General features: G+C 42.5%; 4 protein-coding genes across 9 annotated transcripts in view; 2 read left to right on the top strand and 2 right to left on the bottom strand.

The window, feature by feature from the left end:
• The window catches only part of SENP7 (SUMO specific peptidase 7), a 42601-nt gene extending 39412 nt beyond the window's left edge, over positions 1 to 3189 (bottom strand). For all 5 annotated transcript variants that reach the window (XM_083854674.1, XM_083854672.1, XM_083854671.1 and 2 more), the window contains exons 1-2: positions 3122 to 3189; positions 2015 to 2061 (exon numbers count right to left, since the gene is read on the bottom strand). In XM_083854674.1, coding sequence (XP_083710800.1) covers positions 2015 to 2050 — 36 coding nt within the window. In that variant the 5' untranslated portion in view covers positions 2051 to 2061; positions 3122 to 3189. The remainder of the gene's footprint in view (positions 1 to 2014; positions 2062 to 3121) is intronic.
• Positions 3190 to 4137: 948 nt separating this feature from the next.
• LOC310906212 (putative protein ARB2BP) lies at positions 4138 to 7855 on the top strand (the record flags this gene model as incomplete). The annotated part of the gene is given in 5 exon segments (XM_083855272.1): positions 4138 to 4164; positions 4913 to 4961; positions 4964 to 4990; positions 4993 to 5006; positions 6787 to 7855. Coding segments are annotated over 5 exon segments (1170 nt in total). The 3' UTR covers positions 7840 to 7855.
• Positions 7856 to 9134: 1279 nt separating this feature from the next.
• On the bottom strand, positions 9135 to 11020 carry TXNL4B (thioredoxin like 4B). Of its 2 annotated transcripts, none has more exons than XM_083855157.1 (4): positions 10945 to 11020; positions 10430 to 10591; positions 9941 to 10092; positions 9135 to 9492 (listed from the first exon to the last, which is right to left on the bottom strand). In XM_083855157.1, exons 2-4 carry the CDS (start codon positions 10559 to 10561, stop codon positions 9327 to 9329), a joined length of 450 nt encoding a protein of 149 aa, XP_083711283.1. In that variant the 5' UTR covers positions 10562 to 10591; positions 10945 to 11020; the 3' UTR covers positions 9135 to 9326. The 2 variants fall into 2 exon arrangements, with proteins under 2 accessions (XP_083711283.1, XP_083711282.1); XM_083855156.1 differs by having other exon boundaries at positions 10883 to 10993.
• A 99-nt stretch (positions 11021 to 11119) lies between these two features.
• Positions 11120 to 14690, top strand: TRMT10C (tRNA methyltransferase 10C, mitochondrial RNase P subunit). Its single transcript, XM_083855827.1, has 3 exons — positions 11120 to 11204; positions 12629 to 12771; positions 12953 to 14690. The coding sequence occupies exon 3, from the start codon at positions 12984 to 12986 to the stop codon at positions 14235 to 14237; it is 1254 nt and encodes a 417-aa protein (XP_083711953.1). The 5' UTR covers positions 11120 to 11204; positions 12629 to 12771; positions 12953 to 12983; the 3' UTR covers positions 14238 to 14690.
• The last annotated feature ends 1230 nt before the right edge of the window (positions 14691 to 15920 follow it).

A 15920-nucleotide genomic window follows, 5' to 3' on the forward strand; every position in this document is an offset into this window, starting at 1 on the left:
AAAAAGGTGACAACCAGTTCACTGGCATAGTTTTCTTAGTTCATTCTGATTTGTTTACACCCTAGTTTAACTGTCTCAGCTTAGAGAACAATAAAGAGAAAACTAAATAGCTGAATGTCATGACCAGGTTTGCTTTCTCAAAAGAAAAAAAAATTAGGATGAAGAACAATTACATCTTGTAAGAGTACAAGTATTTTGGTATGATAATTTAGCATCAGACTTTAACGTACTCAAAGTGGTATCAGCTATTGTCATTGCCAACTACAAGCGTTGCTATTGCTCCAGACATCCTGAGAAGCAAAACCTGACACTGCAAATAAAACCAGATGAAAATGCATCAGAGAGGAAATGCAACTTTTACACCTCTCAGACAAGTGAGTCTAGCTCAGGCAGGAAAAAGCTGATGCTACTCACAAGATGGACACTGTAAAGTGTCCTATGAACTTAATTTGCAAGCCACCAGATGCCTTGCATTGTAACATGAAATTACAAGCAGGGATTCCAGAACAGTGACACACACACTTATTAGCACTTAACTGCATTCATTAGCTCAGCAGGTAGTCCTTCAGACACACCATATTAAGCATGCTGCACCATAATGAGATAATATTTCAATCCTTCAGTCTGAATCGTGAGTGCTCTTACTCCTTCTTCACACTTCTTTGGGACTAAGATTAAAGTTTTTTGTAGTTAGACCCAAATTTTTGTACAGTTTCTCAGGCTGCCTTTGCTGGTCAAACACTGTAACAAATACTCCTTTAAAAACAGATTCCTCAAACTCTGCAGGATGCAAATGACACACGCACGCAACAACTTCTCATACAAGTACCTTCCTTCCTTTCGATCAACACGGAAGGATTGAAACAAGATATTTTCTTATTCAAGAACTTCTACAAGTAGATTGTTTCAAATTTGGTTGGTTGGTTTTGTTTTAGAAGTGGCCTATAAACACATTTATCAGTCAGAAGGCATGTTTCTGATCTGCACTGTAATGGCTAGGAACAGATTTCTTACTTCAGACCTCCACCTGCTGCCTGACTAGCAGCTTCTGTTATGAGATTCCAAAGAACACATAGTTATCTAGAATTTTAACATACATTTAACATTAAAGAGGTTCTGATAACCTCTGTAATGACACAACATTAAGTACAGATAAAGTCAGACTCATTAAGAGGAAGAAACAACTGACAGAAAGGGATAAAAAGCACAAGATACATTAACCAGCAACATTTCCAGCTCACCACACAGCATCTTCCCAATGCTTGCAGTCATTAAGAAGATGTTGGCTTACAGTGCCTACAATTAACTTACAGAACAAGCAGAAAGTTAACAGGCAAAGAGAGGTCTGGATCTATGCTAAACACAAGGTATGCAGTTGCCTCATCTTTTCCCAAATACCAAGTGACTAACTCTACACATACAGGTGCACATACACTTGGCAGACTCATCTAAATCAGCAATACTTTCCTGAAGGTTCCCACCTGTAGAAGCAAAGGCCAGAGAAAGTGCATAAACACAGTGCTGGAAACAGCTTATTTCTAAACCACTAGATCACCTAGGCCTTACCCAATCCTTACCCAGTTCCTATGTCTACCATTTGCTCTCGCCAGTAGTCCCACTTCTAATAGGGATATTTTAGGAAAAAAAAATATACACCAGCATAAGAAGCCTCTGAGTACATCTCTGCAGGTAACCAAGTTTTACACAGTTTTACAGCTGTCCCACTTACTTCAAATTACTCTAAAACTTTAGCTGCTAGCCTAAGTCTTAAAATAACGTGGAAAACACTTTGTTTATATGTAATCAAGTGCTAAGCCTATAATGGATTAATAGATATACAACAGTAGACATTAGTATTGACTGCTATTACAATAAGAAGTTTCCCAAGAAAGCATTTGCCAACAAAGCAGAAGTTAGATCCATGAAGAATGAGTTTGGTTGTGCAAACACATCAGAACACCCTAGGATACCCACAACCTCAAAATAAAATGCTGGAAATTTCAGGAACACTTACACTGACATGACTTGAAGATGATGTTCTTCCTGACATGGTTTTCTCTACTGAAAAAAAAAATAAAAAAACTTAACAATTTCTGTTTTATTGATTAAGATGGAAGTAGAACCACAGTAGTAGGCACTAAGGAAGAAGAAGAATAGAATTTCTGTGCAAACTAGAACAAGGAAAACACATTCATAACATGGGTTGGGTGGGGATGGGCAGGGACATCTTTCAACTGATCAGGTTGCTCAAAGCCTGTTCAACCTGACCTTAAACTCACCCCAGAGATGGGGCATCCACTGCTTCTCGCTCTGAGCAACCTGTTCCAGTCCCACCATCCTCATCGTAAAAAATACTTCTTCCTCATGTCCAATCTACACCTCTTGCAATTTATGACCACTCCCTCCTGTCCTGTCATTACAGGCCTTGGTAAAAAGCAATTGACAGCCACAGTGTAAGACAGACACACACCTGGGCAAGGCTCTGGACCGCCAGCACAGACAGAATTGTTAATGAAATCGTCCTAGAATTTATCTTTAGCTATTTACTGGTTAACTCCCTGCTGCAAGCACACAACTAATAAGCAGTTCTCGCTTGGATTACAGAGTGAAAATGAGTAAAAGATGACATCTGTATCTCTACAAGGGCTCCAAGAAAAAAAAAAAAAACAGCTAAGGATTCCTGTTAAATCCATAAACTTCATCACTGGAAGAATGCAGCCTCAGAGCTTCCAGCATTTACAGGTATTCTATTTATACACAGTCTATACAACTCTGGCATAAGACCTCCAGAGTTTGGAGTCTGGTTTGGAGTCTCTGCAGAAGACAAGCTCGGGGACTTTTACTTATCTCAGCAGGTTTTTCAGCTTAGAGCCATAAGTACGGGGAACAGAGCGATAAAGAAAAGGCAGAGCCCTGCCAGTCCCGACTCCTGTGAGGAGAGAAAGCCTCCAGGGGAGGCGGGCGGAGAGCTGGGGGCTCGGGCACCACCAGGAGGGCAGGGCCGGGCTGTCACCGCCTGGCACAGGGCACAGGGAGCTCTGCGGGCCCCGCCAGGAGGGGAACAGCTTCCCGCTGACAAACCCGCACATCAAACCCCGAGGGCCGGAGCCAGCCATCCCACCTTTCCACACTCTCCTCAGCCTGCTCCCAGAGGCGAAGCACCGCCGCCGCCGGCCCTCCCCACGTCCCTCGGCGTCCTCCGCTCAGCCACCCTGCCGGCTTCGCTCCTTCGCGGCGGGCAGGCACACACACACACCGCGGGGACAGCGGTCCCCGGGCCCCCCGAGAGGCTGCCGGCCTCGCTCCCCTCTCCGGAGGGCCAGAGGGAGCGGCCCCGGCAGCACAGAGCACACAGCACTCAGCACTCACCGGGGCTGTTTACCCGGCCCCGGCCCCGCCGCCTGCGCAGCTTCCCCGGGCACTTCCGGGCCGGGCGCCGCCCCGCCGAGCTTTAACCCGCTCTGGGCGAGCTCAGTGCTGACCGCTAACATTAAACAGCCGGGAGAACCGCGTTACTTGTAAAGAAGCGATAGAGAGCCCGGCCCAGGTTTAAGTCGTGCCTGGCTAAGGAGGTTTCCCTCAGCTGACAGGCAGAGCCCGCCAGGCCGGGGAGGGCCCTCATAACCCCAGCTGGCCGCGGTTTGCAGCTCATGCCCTTAGAAATCCTCCTGCAGCCCAGGGAGACTAATATTTGTTGGCTAGGGTGTTTGGGTGTGTTTTTTTGGAGGGTTTTCTGCTTTTTTGGAGGGTTTTCTGCTTTGTTTTGTTTTGTTTTGTTTTTCCTTTTGTGTTCCTTTTCAGGACAGCTTCAGAATTGTAAGTTTTGTGTGGAGCTTTCCGCTTTCTTCTTGGTGTAGCGGGAATTAAAACTGGTGCGGACAAATATTTACTTTCATACTCGAGGTTTAGCTTTAACTTAGTGTTAAGTGTGAATTGCATACGTGAGAGGTTAGTTTGTAAGTTGGAACTCTCTGGAGTGCTTTAGGTGGCCACAAATTGTCAGCTACTGACAGGTTTTGTTGATATACGCCTCAGTATGTAAAGTAATGAAAATTGAAACCATTGATTGGGTTTATTTTTTTCATGCAGAGGACTTGTCTACACTCCCAGAGTGAAAAAAGATTTCCATCTATGATGATGGCAGATGTTACAGGAGAGCATATGGTAATATTGGGCTTTACTACAATAAGGTGGTGTTAAATGGAAAACAAAGTAATCTTTATGGATCTTATATAGAACTTATACTATAGTAATATTTAGAATGTGCCAAACGCTGCAACAAGCACCAGCTCAATTTAGAATTTTAGAATCTGAATAGTAAAGTGGGAGAAAGGGAAAGAGGAATTATTTTTTCCCAAAAAGTAAATTTTTAAAATTAAGGTAGCAATTGTAAATGCTACTTACCTAATATATACAACCTTGAATATTGCATTATATATAGACAATGAAGTACAAACAGCTATCAGTGCTAATTTAGAATGCAGACTTAAAGAAGTACATGCATTATGCAGGTGTATCTAGAACAATCTGTAATTACTACTTTTAAATTCTATAATTAATTGTGTTGCTACAATAAAATCAGTCCTTTGGACTAATAAGTACATAATTCTAAGCTGCTGTTGAAGTAAACTCTTAAGTGATAACCCGTTATTAATTGCCTCAAAACTTTTTGCATCTGGAAGGCAATTTCAGGTAGGAAAGTCATATGCGCACCTTATGTAAAACTGTGTTTGTTTTCTTGTTTTTGCCTCCTGAAATCTTCAGCAACCCTTCACGATGCTTTGTAAAGCAGATCTTCAGGGTTTAATTTGGAACCACATATCCTTGTTTTGGAACTGAAACAGCAATGTTGCTGTGAGTAGCTGAAGTAAGAGAATAGTGACCTCCTATTCAGAGTATGCTGGGAAATTAGTCTTGTAGAGGTGAGGAGAGAAAGGGACTGAGAGGTGACCCCCAGCACAACATCCAAGGAAATTGCATCTACCTATTCCTATTCTTACAGAAAGGCATGCCTTTCTTCATACACATCTTTCCTTAAGATGTGTCACTTTTTCTCCCACTTTGTCTCATGGGAACAACAACTGGAATATGGGTAGCTTCTTTCCTACTATTATCTCTTTTGCCTCAATTGCCCATACTTCAGTAGTATAGCAAAAAGACTTTTCCCATCTCCTTTGTGTGTTTTGTGCCTTCCTCCACAGTGAAAAATCGTATATGAATGGGTGCCCCTGCATTTTCTTTGTGCTGTTTCCATTTCAAGAAACTAGCAAGACAGTAATAAATGAATTATATATCACAGTATATGATTTTTTCCCTTTTTCTATGTGTACTGATTATATGAGATAAAAAAGGAGAAAGTATAATTTTCTAACCTGCTCTCTATTATTTAGAAGATGAGAATGACCCTGAAGAGAGGACTTAATACCACTAGACCAGTGGAGATCACTCAAAAGGAAAATATATATGGTATTGGTGTACTGGAAAGAAAAAATATGTTGGGTTTTTGGTTTGTTTGTTTGTTTGTTAAATTTGGGAGCTTAAGAAATAATTTTCAATCTGCTAAGCACCTTACCTCAAGGAAACTTGCATTCCTTGAAATGCAAGAGTTGGGTTCTGACTCAGGTTGCTTACATGAAAATATTCAGATGACTTTTTGTCCTAGTAGTTGGCTTTATCAGCTGGTATAGTGAATTTTAACACAGAATGTAATTAACTGTGTTCTATAAAACTTCTTTTAGTTCAGCAAGAAAAGCTTAAAGATATAGTCCAACTTGCCGAATATAACTTGATTCAGACTGTTAACTGTAAAAAAAAAAAAAATGTGTTAGGACTAAACTCCTGAAAAGATAGTATTCTGGCCACACCAAAGGCTATAGCCTGTTTGCCATTCTACAGCCAGTGACAGTCATTAATAGATTGAAGAGTTACTAAGAAAATAAAAGGTTCTGCTAAGCTTAATTTTTCAGCTGCACAAAAATCACTTCCTGGTATAATTCATATCAGTTGTTATTGAGATAATTTGAAATTGGTGACCTCAGTCCAACCTCATGAGAGTTTGCTGCCTGGATTTTCTTTTGTGCTGCTCCTGGACAACCATGGCTAGTTGTTTATTCTGTCATCCATTCCTATATTTCCATGTAGAAAGAGCTTGCAAGGATGAATTACTAACTAGAGTAATTAGCAGAAAGCAAATGCATACATGTATTATCTGTTCTAGTGCAGTTGAAGGTAGAACATGGAGAGTATGCTGGTACACAAGCAATGGAAAGGCTGAAGTCCTTAGTAAGTGTGGCTCATTTTCTTTAAAAACTCGGGATCCAGTACAACACTTGGACTATTTCCAACTGCCAAGGCCTGTATTTCAAAGGTGGAGTATTTCAAACTCAGTGGAGTTCCAAGATAAGGGCTAGGAGACTGCATAATACAAGTTGTTCAAGTGAACAATGAACCACATACATGTGCCTCCTTCTTAAAGCTTTCAATTCAAACTCCCTTAAACAGATCTTTAAATAAACATCCTAGCTTAAAGATTTTTAACTACCAAACTGAAATAAGGCACATTAAAGGGAGGGGAGTTTCCATTGTTGGAACTCTGCAACTGAAGTCTCTAAGAGACTTTAAAAGCAGCTCGTTTACTATACATCACCACGGAATGCTCTGGATCAACAGGTATTTAATTTGTAACAGCTTTTAAGTCTGAATTCTAATGCAGTGGGGGGGCTGGGTAGACAGGTGGTGTGTGGAGGGCTATCACTACTTTGATATAACACTCTTCTTAATTTGTAGTGGTTACAAACACAGTGTGAACTCAGTTTGAGGAAACTAACAGAGGGATCAGAGTATCAAGAGGAACTTAAATATGACTTCAATATAAAAGGGGAACTGAGGCACCTGGATACAAATGAGTCTTTTGTTTTCAATTACTACAAGAATGGACATGAGCAGAATCATAAACGCTATGAAATTCTGGGACATCTTATTACTCAGTATGTTTATGAGCTCCTAGAAAGAGTCTGCATGCTACAGAAGGTTTATATTCCTACTGATGCTACAGAGGATGAACCAAGAAGTTTCTTTTTCATGAGCAAGAATGCACTGACCAGTTCTTCTTGCCTAATTATCCTTCTTCAAGACCGTGGAGTTTTTTGTGCTGGACAGTGGGGCCGAAGGGCAATTGTCAGTGAGGGCTTGAGACATGGAACACAAATACCATTCATCAAAATGGCCCTGGAAAGCCACTGGGAAGTGATTGTACTGAACCCCAATGACAACATCACTGATCTGAACACTGAAAAGGAGAGATTTTCTGCCAGGGAAGGGGCAGGTACTTTTACAGAGTCTGTGTGCTGGATCCCCAAGAGGGGCAGCAGCAGCCCTGAGGAGCACACCGTGTACGTATGGGATCATTTCATTGCCAAGAGTGCAGCCAGGAACGTGGCCTTCATTGCCCATGGCTATGGTGGGGTGGTGTTTGTTGATCTGCTGGTGCAGAGGAAATGTGAAGTGATGAACAAAGTGTACTCTGTGGCGTTCATCGACTCCACACACAACATCCAGCACCAGAGCAGACACGACCCAGAAATACGGGAATGGATACACAAAAACTGCCGGGAATGGGTGTCAAACAGTAAACCCCTAAATAAAACTGTGGGCGTTCTCATGAGAGTAAATTGTCCTACATTCTCTGCTGGAACAGAAAAGTATGGTTTAGCTCCCTCCTGCTGCTTACAACCCATCTTTAAGTACCTGAAGAGCATGCTGAAAGCCAGGATCACAACAGCCTCGAGGAATTCACCTGTTGCAACCAGAAGCAGCACAAGTAAGAGAGGCAATAAATAAAGGTACACTGGTTTGTTCTTGATAGCAGTCTCTTCCTTTTGTAACTGCCTCTGCACCTTTCTGCCACCTAAGCACCTTCATCTCACTGTGGAGAAATTCACAGTTCTAAGTTTGAAACTAGTTTGTTTGGTTTTGAGGAGAAAAACACGCAAGTTAACTCTCAGGAAAGAAATGCGTTGTTGAAAGCCTTAAGCCACAACCCTCTGGCTAGCTGTGAAATTTAAAGTTGAATTAAAGATGTTAAGGTATACAAACTCTCATCTGTCATTTTCTATAATAAACATTCTTTAGTTATGGCTCTTTAATCAGACTAAACTGTCAGGAAAACATTTGCTTAAGTGCTTTAGAAGGCTAAATCTGGAACAGCAAAATCATATAAACAATCTGTTTCCTCCTTTCTATGTACCACGTATTGTTTAAAATCTTTCAAGAGCTGGAACATCCACCTTCCTCCTTGAAACATTTACTGTTAAGCTGAACAATGCTTAAAGGAAGTACATACTGCTACCTTCCCTCCAATCAGAGTTGGTGTGGCCCAAACATGACACGTGGAGGGAAAATAATTTCCATTTTAAAGCCAACTAAGCCAGTAAGAATACTGGACATGAGCTGCTATAGAGATACAATAGTCTAGCAACCTGCAGTTGCTAAATGATGCAAAGGAATGACATTGCTGTTTCCTCTCAGCTGTTTAACTTTAGGCAGAGGTGAGAAACAAAGTTTTTAAATTTACATACTCAAAACTTGCAATTGTACAAGCAGAAGTTCAAATAATCTTTAAAGTGAGTGTAAACAAAAGAATTATTCCTAATTTCCAGTTGAAGCCCATGGGAATCAAAAGTGTTCAATGGCCACAAAAAGGAACCTTTGAAGGATGATGAAACCTTCTCCTACAAGTGTAGAATATTACAATCTCAGTCAAAAAAGCTGTTGAACAGTAATAATGTGTATCAAGAAGAGCGCATCAGTTTGTCTTTGTGTTTATATCCATTTCAGATTTCAGTCATCATCTCTCAGAAGAAACTTCTGTCCTGTTATGCAGCAATGGGTAAAATGGAAAATTCTATTGGAAAAGCACATTCAGTTGAGAGCAAACACAGCTTTTTTTATTAATGTCATGTTTATTGTTATTACATCTGAATGAAAATGGTTCTAAACCAACAACTAACGGAGTGCCTTGGTTCCCTGAAGAAGGTTGCACTTGAGATGCCAGAGCTGAGGATGCACACAGCCTGCTTGTTTTGGAAGGGCTGGTCAGCACACAACTCAAAGAACAGTCACTTGTGTGAACTCTGTGCATGAACATGTATCTTTATTTACGACAGAAGCACAAGGTGACAGAATATCTGTCTTCAGAAGGAGACCAATATGATCCTTCAGGATAAATGCTCAAACTGTCCCAGTGTCAGAGGAGGCCAAAAGTGCTCCAAGGAAAAAGGGATCTACAACATCCTCCATTTGTGTACTTCTCATCTCAGGTCAACCCATTAAATTCCTTGGTAGAGAAGGTCATATTTAGGAATGTTTTTGGGATCAATAGGACTTCTCACAATGAGCTTTCCCCGCATTGCTCCGCGGTAGATCACTTCAATCAGATCTATAAAGTCTTGCTTTGTTTTGAAGCTTCCTACAAATTTGGTGTGATCTGGAGATCTAAATATAAACATAAGACAAAGGTAGAATTGTAACATTAAAATATTCAGAGAAAAACCACCTAAAAATGTGGAAAAGATGTCCAAATAAGATACTGAGTTCTGATCTGGTAATTCTGAAAGAATAAAGTAACTTTGTAATGGCACAACCAAGTGCCACAGGAATATGCTGTGACTTACAAATGTCAAACAGGTGCAGTGTCATGTCTAAGATTTTAACCATTTCTTACTATTTTTTGCAGAGTCAGACATATTTCACCGACATATTGCATCAGAGCATATTTCAAATTAGTTTTCTATTTTACATCCTTCTTGCTTCCTACAGAATTCTCAATGCAGATGCTGGTAACAACATTATAATTTTCAAATGTTACCTTCCCCAGACACGGTAACATAGAAAAAGACTGATAACTCTTAAAGACATAATAGACAATGGTAGGATGACTTACCCATAATCAACCTTCATGTGTTGTCCATTGAAGAAAAATACAGTAGATGGAATATAACTGATGTCAAAGTACTGGGTGTACACTGGGACATTGTTCACATCCACCAGGTAAATGACTGCCATTTTACTTAGGTCGTGAGCTGTTTTTGCAAGCTGGAAAGAGTGAGAAAGGCAGATGACAATTAGACTGAGACAGGATGAAAAGAGGGTGGCAAGCTTTATAAAGCCTGTTTCTCTTATGTGTTACCAGCTTAAACAGGTATAGAATATCACATCTTGTCTACCTCAAGAACTTTCTTTAGCCACTACAATAGTAACACAGATGCTTACTTTTCAAACCTTTTTATAAAAATAATTTAATTGTGTATTTGTCACCAAGCTTTTCATGAGTCCCCCATCTTAGCAAAAGAAACATTCTCTTCTATGCACCATAACTCTACACACTTGTACAGTCCGTTAAAAAAAAAGAAAAAAAAAAAATTTGTCTTACAATATCATCGAGCTGCAGACAAACAGCATCATCATCTCTTCCAAAACGGAGAACCAAAACCTTCTCAGCCACGCTTTTTATTGCCTGGTCCACTTCCCTCTTACAGGTCAGTTTGGGCAGCAGGAAACTCATCGCGACAGATCACGGTGTCCACTAAAACCCCTAGATGATAATTAGGGAAAAAAAAAAATAACAAAACAACGCACCATCAAACAACAGCAACCTGCGGGCCAAAAAGAAGTTAAACTTCTCTGTGCTATTAATTTTTTAAAAGGAGAAAAGGAGGGGAAGGAAGAGAGGGAGAGAGGAGGAGAGGGAAGCGGAGATAAAGAGACACCACAGATGACCAGGCCGGGCTGGCGAACCCCTCGGCCCAGCTGTTTGCCTCTCGCCCAGCCCAGCGCGGCGGCGGGGCCAGACCCTGGCGGGCGGCAGGGCCGGGGCAGCACCCACCGGCAGCCCCTCCGTGCCCGGGGGCTCCAGGGAATGGAATGGAATGGAATGGAATGGAATACCGGAGAGCTCGGCTCGCCGCCCGCCGCAGGTCCCAGCCCGGAACGCCGGCGCTGCGGCCGCGGAGCGCCGGGGACGGAGCAGGGGCGCACCGCGGGCCCGCCCCGCGCAGGCGCAGCGGCTACACGAGGTGAGCGGCGGTGGCGGCGCGGCCGGGCCGGGGTGACCGCGGGGGGCTCGGGTCCGCCCTGCCCTGCCCTGCCCTGCCCTGCCCGGCCAGACCGAGCCCCGGCGGGCGGCAGCGCGGCCGGACATCGGGAAGGTGCTTCTCCCTCCCGGAGCGCGGTGTCCCGGAGGCCGGTGCCGGCGGGCCGGGGTCCCCGGGAGGGCCGGGGCGCACACGGGGAATGTGGGGTGTGGGCTCAGCCGCTCGGGTACTCCTGGGCTGCTTTAAAAGTTGTAAACCCCTGCAGCCGACCTCATCAGCGAGTGTCTAAAAGGAGCCAGGAGTGCGGATCCAGGCTCTGCCCCGTGGTGCTGAGCAGTGGGAGAAGAGCAGCGGGCAGAGACTGATGCACGGAAATTCCACCTGAACATGAGGAAGAACTTTCCTCTGCAGGGGACCGTGCACTGAACAGGTTGCCCAGAGAGGTTGTGCAGTCTCCCTTACTGGGGGTATTCCAGGCCTGTGCCATGTGCTCTGGGATAACCCTGCTTGAGCAGAGGGCTTGGACCAGATGATCCATTGTGGCCCTTTCCAGCCTTACTCACTCTGTGATTCTGAGTGGGCAGCTGTGCTGGAGAAGTAAAACAAGTTGTTCAGTCTCTGAAATATCAGTGAAGAGCCTTTCTGTTACTGAGATGAGTTGCAGAAGTTATGCTAAAAAAAAAAAAAAATACTTTCAGTGCTACAAATCTAGGTGCTTCAAAGAGGCTGAGATTAATTCTTGCAGTAATGATGTTAGCATGAATGACACACTGGAAGGTAACTTGGCTCTATCAAAAGCTGTCATCAAGTATTCTGATGGTGTAAATCTAGTGTTTAATATTGACTTAATTGGAGGCCCAGTAATGTAAGTTAATTGAGGAACTGATCCCTTGATTTCTCCACGCTTCTTTGATTAGTACTTTTGCCAGTAGGTTTAATGCTTCAATGTAAAATTAGGCCTACTAATGTTGTAACACTTAGCAAATTTTCACATTGTTAGGTTGCTTGGTTGTTCTTCTTTCTTTTATCTTAAAAACAATTGAACATGAGAGGTCAGCCACCAATTTGAACAAATGTATAGTAAGACACATGCCAGGTTGTATAGCATTTCTAAATAATACAGTGCTGCTTCTGTGCCTCTTGTCTGAGCAGGTAGATATTTACAAACCCAATATTGGATTTAACTTCTTGTTCTATATAACACATTATTTTCAGTTTATTAGGAAGATTATGAATTTTGACTTAAAAATTAGGAATTAATTCTAGTTTTGTCCAAGTCATGCTTCCTCAGGCACTGAAACTTCACTGATGCTTAGTTCATTAGTGTGCATAGGCCAAGGAAACCTTTAAATGTTCTTGGATGTTTTCCTTTCATATTTAAATACAAACATGCATAAAATTAATGGGATTGGGGAGGGTTATGTCCTCAGCTTTATGTGCCTAGTCAGCTTCAGAGACAATTGAGCAAAAAAAAAAAAAAAAAAAGTCTTTTCCTATACTAGTTGTTATTCTTCCATCTCTTCTTTCTGTTTTCACAGGATAGATAAATTATATAAAAATACGTCTGATTTCCATGCAGCATTTTACTGACTTTGGTTGTGAAGGCTCGTCATGTGATACAGATAACTTAAAGAGATCTTGGACAGTTCTTGAAGGTTGTTTGACTACATTTTGAATTGCAGTAAGTAGAGCTGGTTTAAGCTGTTTTTATTTAGGAAACAGTAAAAAATTCATAGTAGAAGGAGCAATTTCTAGTATCCCCCAAGAAGTAGCCTGTCAGTGTTACTAAGAATAAAAATCTGCATGTGTTTTCTTTGTGATTTCTGACAAGTCTTTTTTCCCCTCTTATTTGTGTTTTGCAGATAAGTGTTGCAACACAGCACATGCCTAAGTATGCAGTGTGCTAATATGCTCCTGAGAAAAATTGTAAGAAGTTCTGTCCTTCCATTTGCTGCACAGCATGGGATGAAAAAGGATTTGTTTCTGCTCAGTAGAACTCTGAGTTTATCGCTTTGTCTGAAGCAGGACAAGGCGTGTGAACCCTCAGAAAAACTAGATTTAGATGAATGGAAGAAGGTGATGAAATCCGGGTTGCAAGAAGAGGTCAGTGAGACGGTCTCGGAGCCTAAGGAGCCTTCCAGTTTGGCTGCTGCACGTGAGACTTTGGAGATGTGGAGGCTAGCTGGCAGAGCAGTTCCAGAAAATATTAGTGAAGAACAGCTAAAAACTTTCATGGAGTGTCCTTCTAAGTCAGCCAAAAAGAAGTACTTAAAGTATTTGCATCTCAGAGAACTTCACAAGAAAAGTCACAAAAGAAAGATGGATGAGAAAAGGGAACGGAGGCTAGAAGAACAAGATCAAGCTTCAGATACAGATGAGACCAAAAAGAGTTCATTTTTATTTTTGCCATCCAGCACTATGGAGAAAGCATACCATTGGAGGGCTGCTCAGTCCATGATCTTTGGCCAGCCTCTGGTATTTGACATGTCTTATGAAAAAGAAATGTCTGTCCGAGAAGTCACAAATACAGTGAAACAGATAGTAATGGGTGAAAGCTGCAATCGGAGAACTGTGGATCCATTCCACATCCACTTCTGTAACTTCAAAGAGGATAGCCTCTATCACAGGGAATTTATCAAGCATTATAGAGAGGCATGGGGCAGGCTGCTTATCACAGTGACAGACCAGTGCTACACAGAAATCTTTCCAAAGGATAAACTCATCTATTTGACAGCTGATTCTCCCAAAGTAATGAAGAAATTCGATCACGACAAGATCTATATTGTTGGGTCATTGGTTGACAAGAGCATAAAAACAGGAGTCTCTTTAGCACGGGCAAAGCGATTGGGACTGGAGACTGCAGCCCTTCCACTGGAGAAGTATTTGCTTTGGAGTACTGGTGCCAAAAATCTCACACTGGATCAAATGATGCAAATTTTATTAACCTTGAAAGATACTGACGACTGGAAGAAGGCTCTGGAATTTGTTCCAAAAAGGAAATACTGTGGCTTTGTAAACAAACCTGTAAAGGAAGTGAAAAAAACGTTAGACCTGATCAACACACTTAAACTGAGAAAGGAGCGGGAAAAAGTAGAAAAGCGATTTGCCAGAAACCACCCCAAGCAGTACACACTAAAGCAAAAATAGAGTGATGGGGAGGAGAATGAATTTTTTACACACAAACTCTGTCCTTTAATGCTCCAGCTTCTTGGTACATCTGGAACTCTGTTCAGCTCAGAACATGTTTTGTTGCTTATGTTTGAAATGACCATCATTAAGAGTTGGGTTTAATTACTTTAGTGGTCCAGCTGTTTAAATTTATTCACACATTATTGAAATAATGTAAGACAAATGAGATAATCTGTTGTAAAAAAAATAACTACACAATGACTTTCAGTCGGTTTCAGTTGAACTGTGCCTGGACAAAGGTGATTGTTACTGAATGCAAAGGTCTTCAGAGCTCACTGCTTTGGAGGCTCTCTACAGTTGTATTCTAAAAGATCACTAAAATGAAGTAGAAGAGACCTCTCCCATTACTCCCTGAATTCTGTGTGCAGATGAATTGACATTGGATAGCTGAACTAAAATGGTTAAAACCTTGTGTGAGTTTGGGCAACTGCACCATTTATTTTTGGATGTTCTATCTGGCACAAATCAAGTCCTTGTTTGGAAGGAATAAGGCAAATTTCTTAACTGTGCCAAATAAAATAAAATAAAATAAAAATCTTACCTACTTTCATGTAAGACTTTTATCCCAGAGTGCCTGTGTTTTCAGGCCATGTAATGCAGATTTCCCAAAGTGCTGGAACTTCTGAGATGGCAAACAGTCCTATTAGTAAATACTTAGAGGAGCAGAGAGCTGTTTAATATTTCTCACAGCTCAAAGTATATTGATGTCTCTCTGAAAATCTGTGTTCAGGCTGCAGAGCTGCCCTGGGCAGCTAAGTACAGGTCTGCTGTCTGTAGGAGGAGGAGGACATTCATTCTTTGTGGGTGATGCTTAAAGTCAGTGATGGCAGATGATGAGTTGGTGGTGACCCACTCCCTGGTGACTTCTTCCTCCATGCTGTTGGAAGGTGGGGGTGGAAAGCAGAAGATTCACTACCCAAATACTGCCCTTCACTGCCTGCTGTGAGGTGCAGGGGCCTCCAGGCACAGATAAACCTCTGGTGTGGGGAAAGACCTGGTTCCTTTTGGCTGTGTATGGTTGGGAAGTACACAAAGCTTTACCCATGGGTGGTGTTCCAGCTTGAGGTCTGCCTTCAGCTCTCTGGGAAGCCCTGAAGTGCAAGGAGTGGCTGTGTGAGTGAGTGTGTGTGCCTCAGGCAGACTCTCTTTCCTCAAAGGAAGAAACAACAATGGAGCTACCGGCTGCTGATCATAGTCATAGAACTGTGAAATGGTTTGGGCTGGAAGGGGTCTTATCTAGTGCCAGCCCTGTGCCATGGGCTGGGTGCCACGTCCCTTCTGTCATTTGCTCTTCCTCCGTACAAACAGCCTCTTCTGACCTGCGAACTGGCTTGCACACTGGGGTAGGGGAAGGTGGTGTCACTGCTCACTTCAACTCGTGTTACACAATCACAGACTCAGTAGGTTGGAAAGGGCCACAGTGGATCATCTGGTCCAACCTCTGGAATCAAGCAGAGTCATCCCAGAGCACATGGCACAGGGTTGCATTTGGATAGTTGTTGGATACCTCTAGTGAGGGAGACTCCACACCCCCTCCGAGCAACCCGTTCCAGTGCTCAGTCACTGCCGGGTAAAGAATGTCTTCCTCATGCTCAGGTGGAGCTTCCGTGCATCAGTTTCTGCCCATCGCTTCTTGTCCCA

Source organism: Zosterops lateralis (assembly GCF_965231275.1).
Source record: "Zosterops lateralis genome assembly, chromosome: 2".
In the NCBI taxonomy this organism is placed as follows: Eukaryota; Metazoa; Chordata; class Aves; order Passeriformes; family Zosteropidae; genus Zosterops; species Zosterops lateralis.

What these genes read in the sequence shown, in the direction of transcription:
- TXNL4B (XM_083855157.1), bottom strand. Translation starts at nt 10,561, where the DNA reads ATGAGTTTCCTGCTGCCCAAACTGACCTGTAAGAGGGAAGTGGACCAG. An exon ending in GTCTGCAGCTCGATGATATT is followed by an intron (nt 10,093 to 10,429) that starts GTAAGACAAATT and finishes CACTCTTTCCAG; the next exon opens with CTTGCAAAAACAGCTCACGA. An exon ending in CACATGAAGGTTGATTATGG is followed by an intron (nt 9,493 to 9,940) that starts GTAAGTCATCCT and finishes GTTTATATTTAG; the next exon opens with ATCTCCAGATCACACCAAAT.
- TRMT10C (XM_083855827.1), top strand. Translation starts at nt 12,984, where the DNA reads ATGCAGTGTGCTAATATGCTCCTGAGAAAAATTGTAAGAAGTTCTGTC.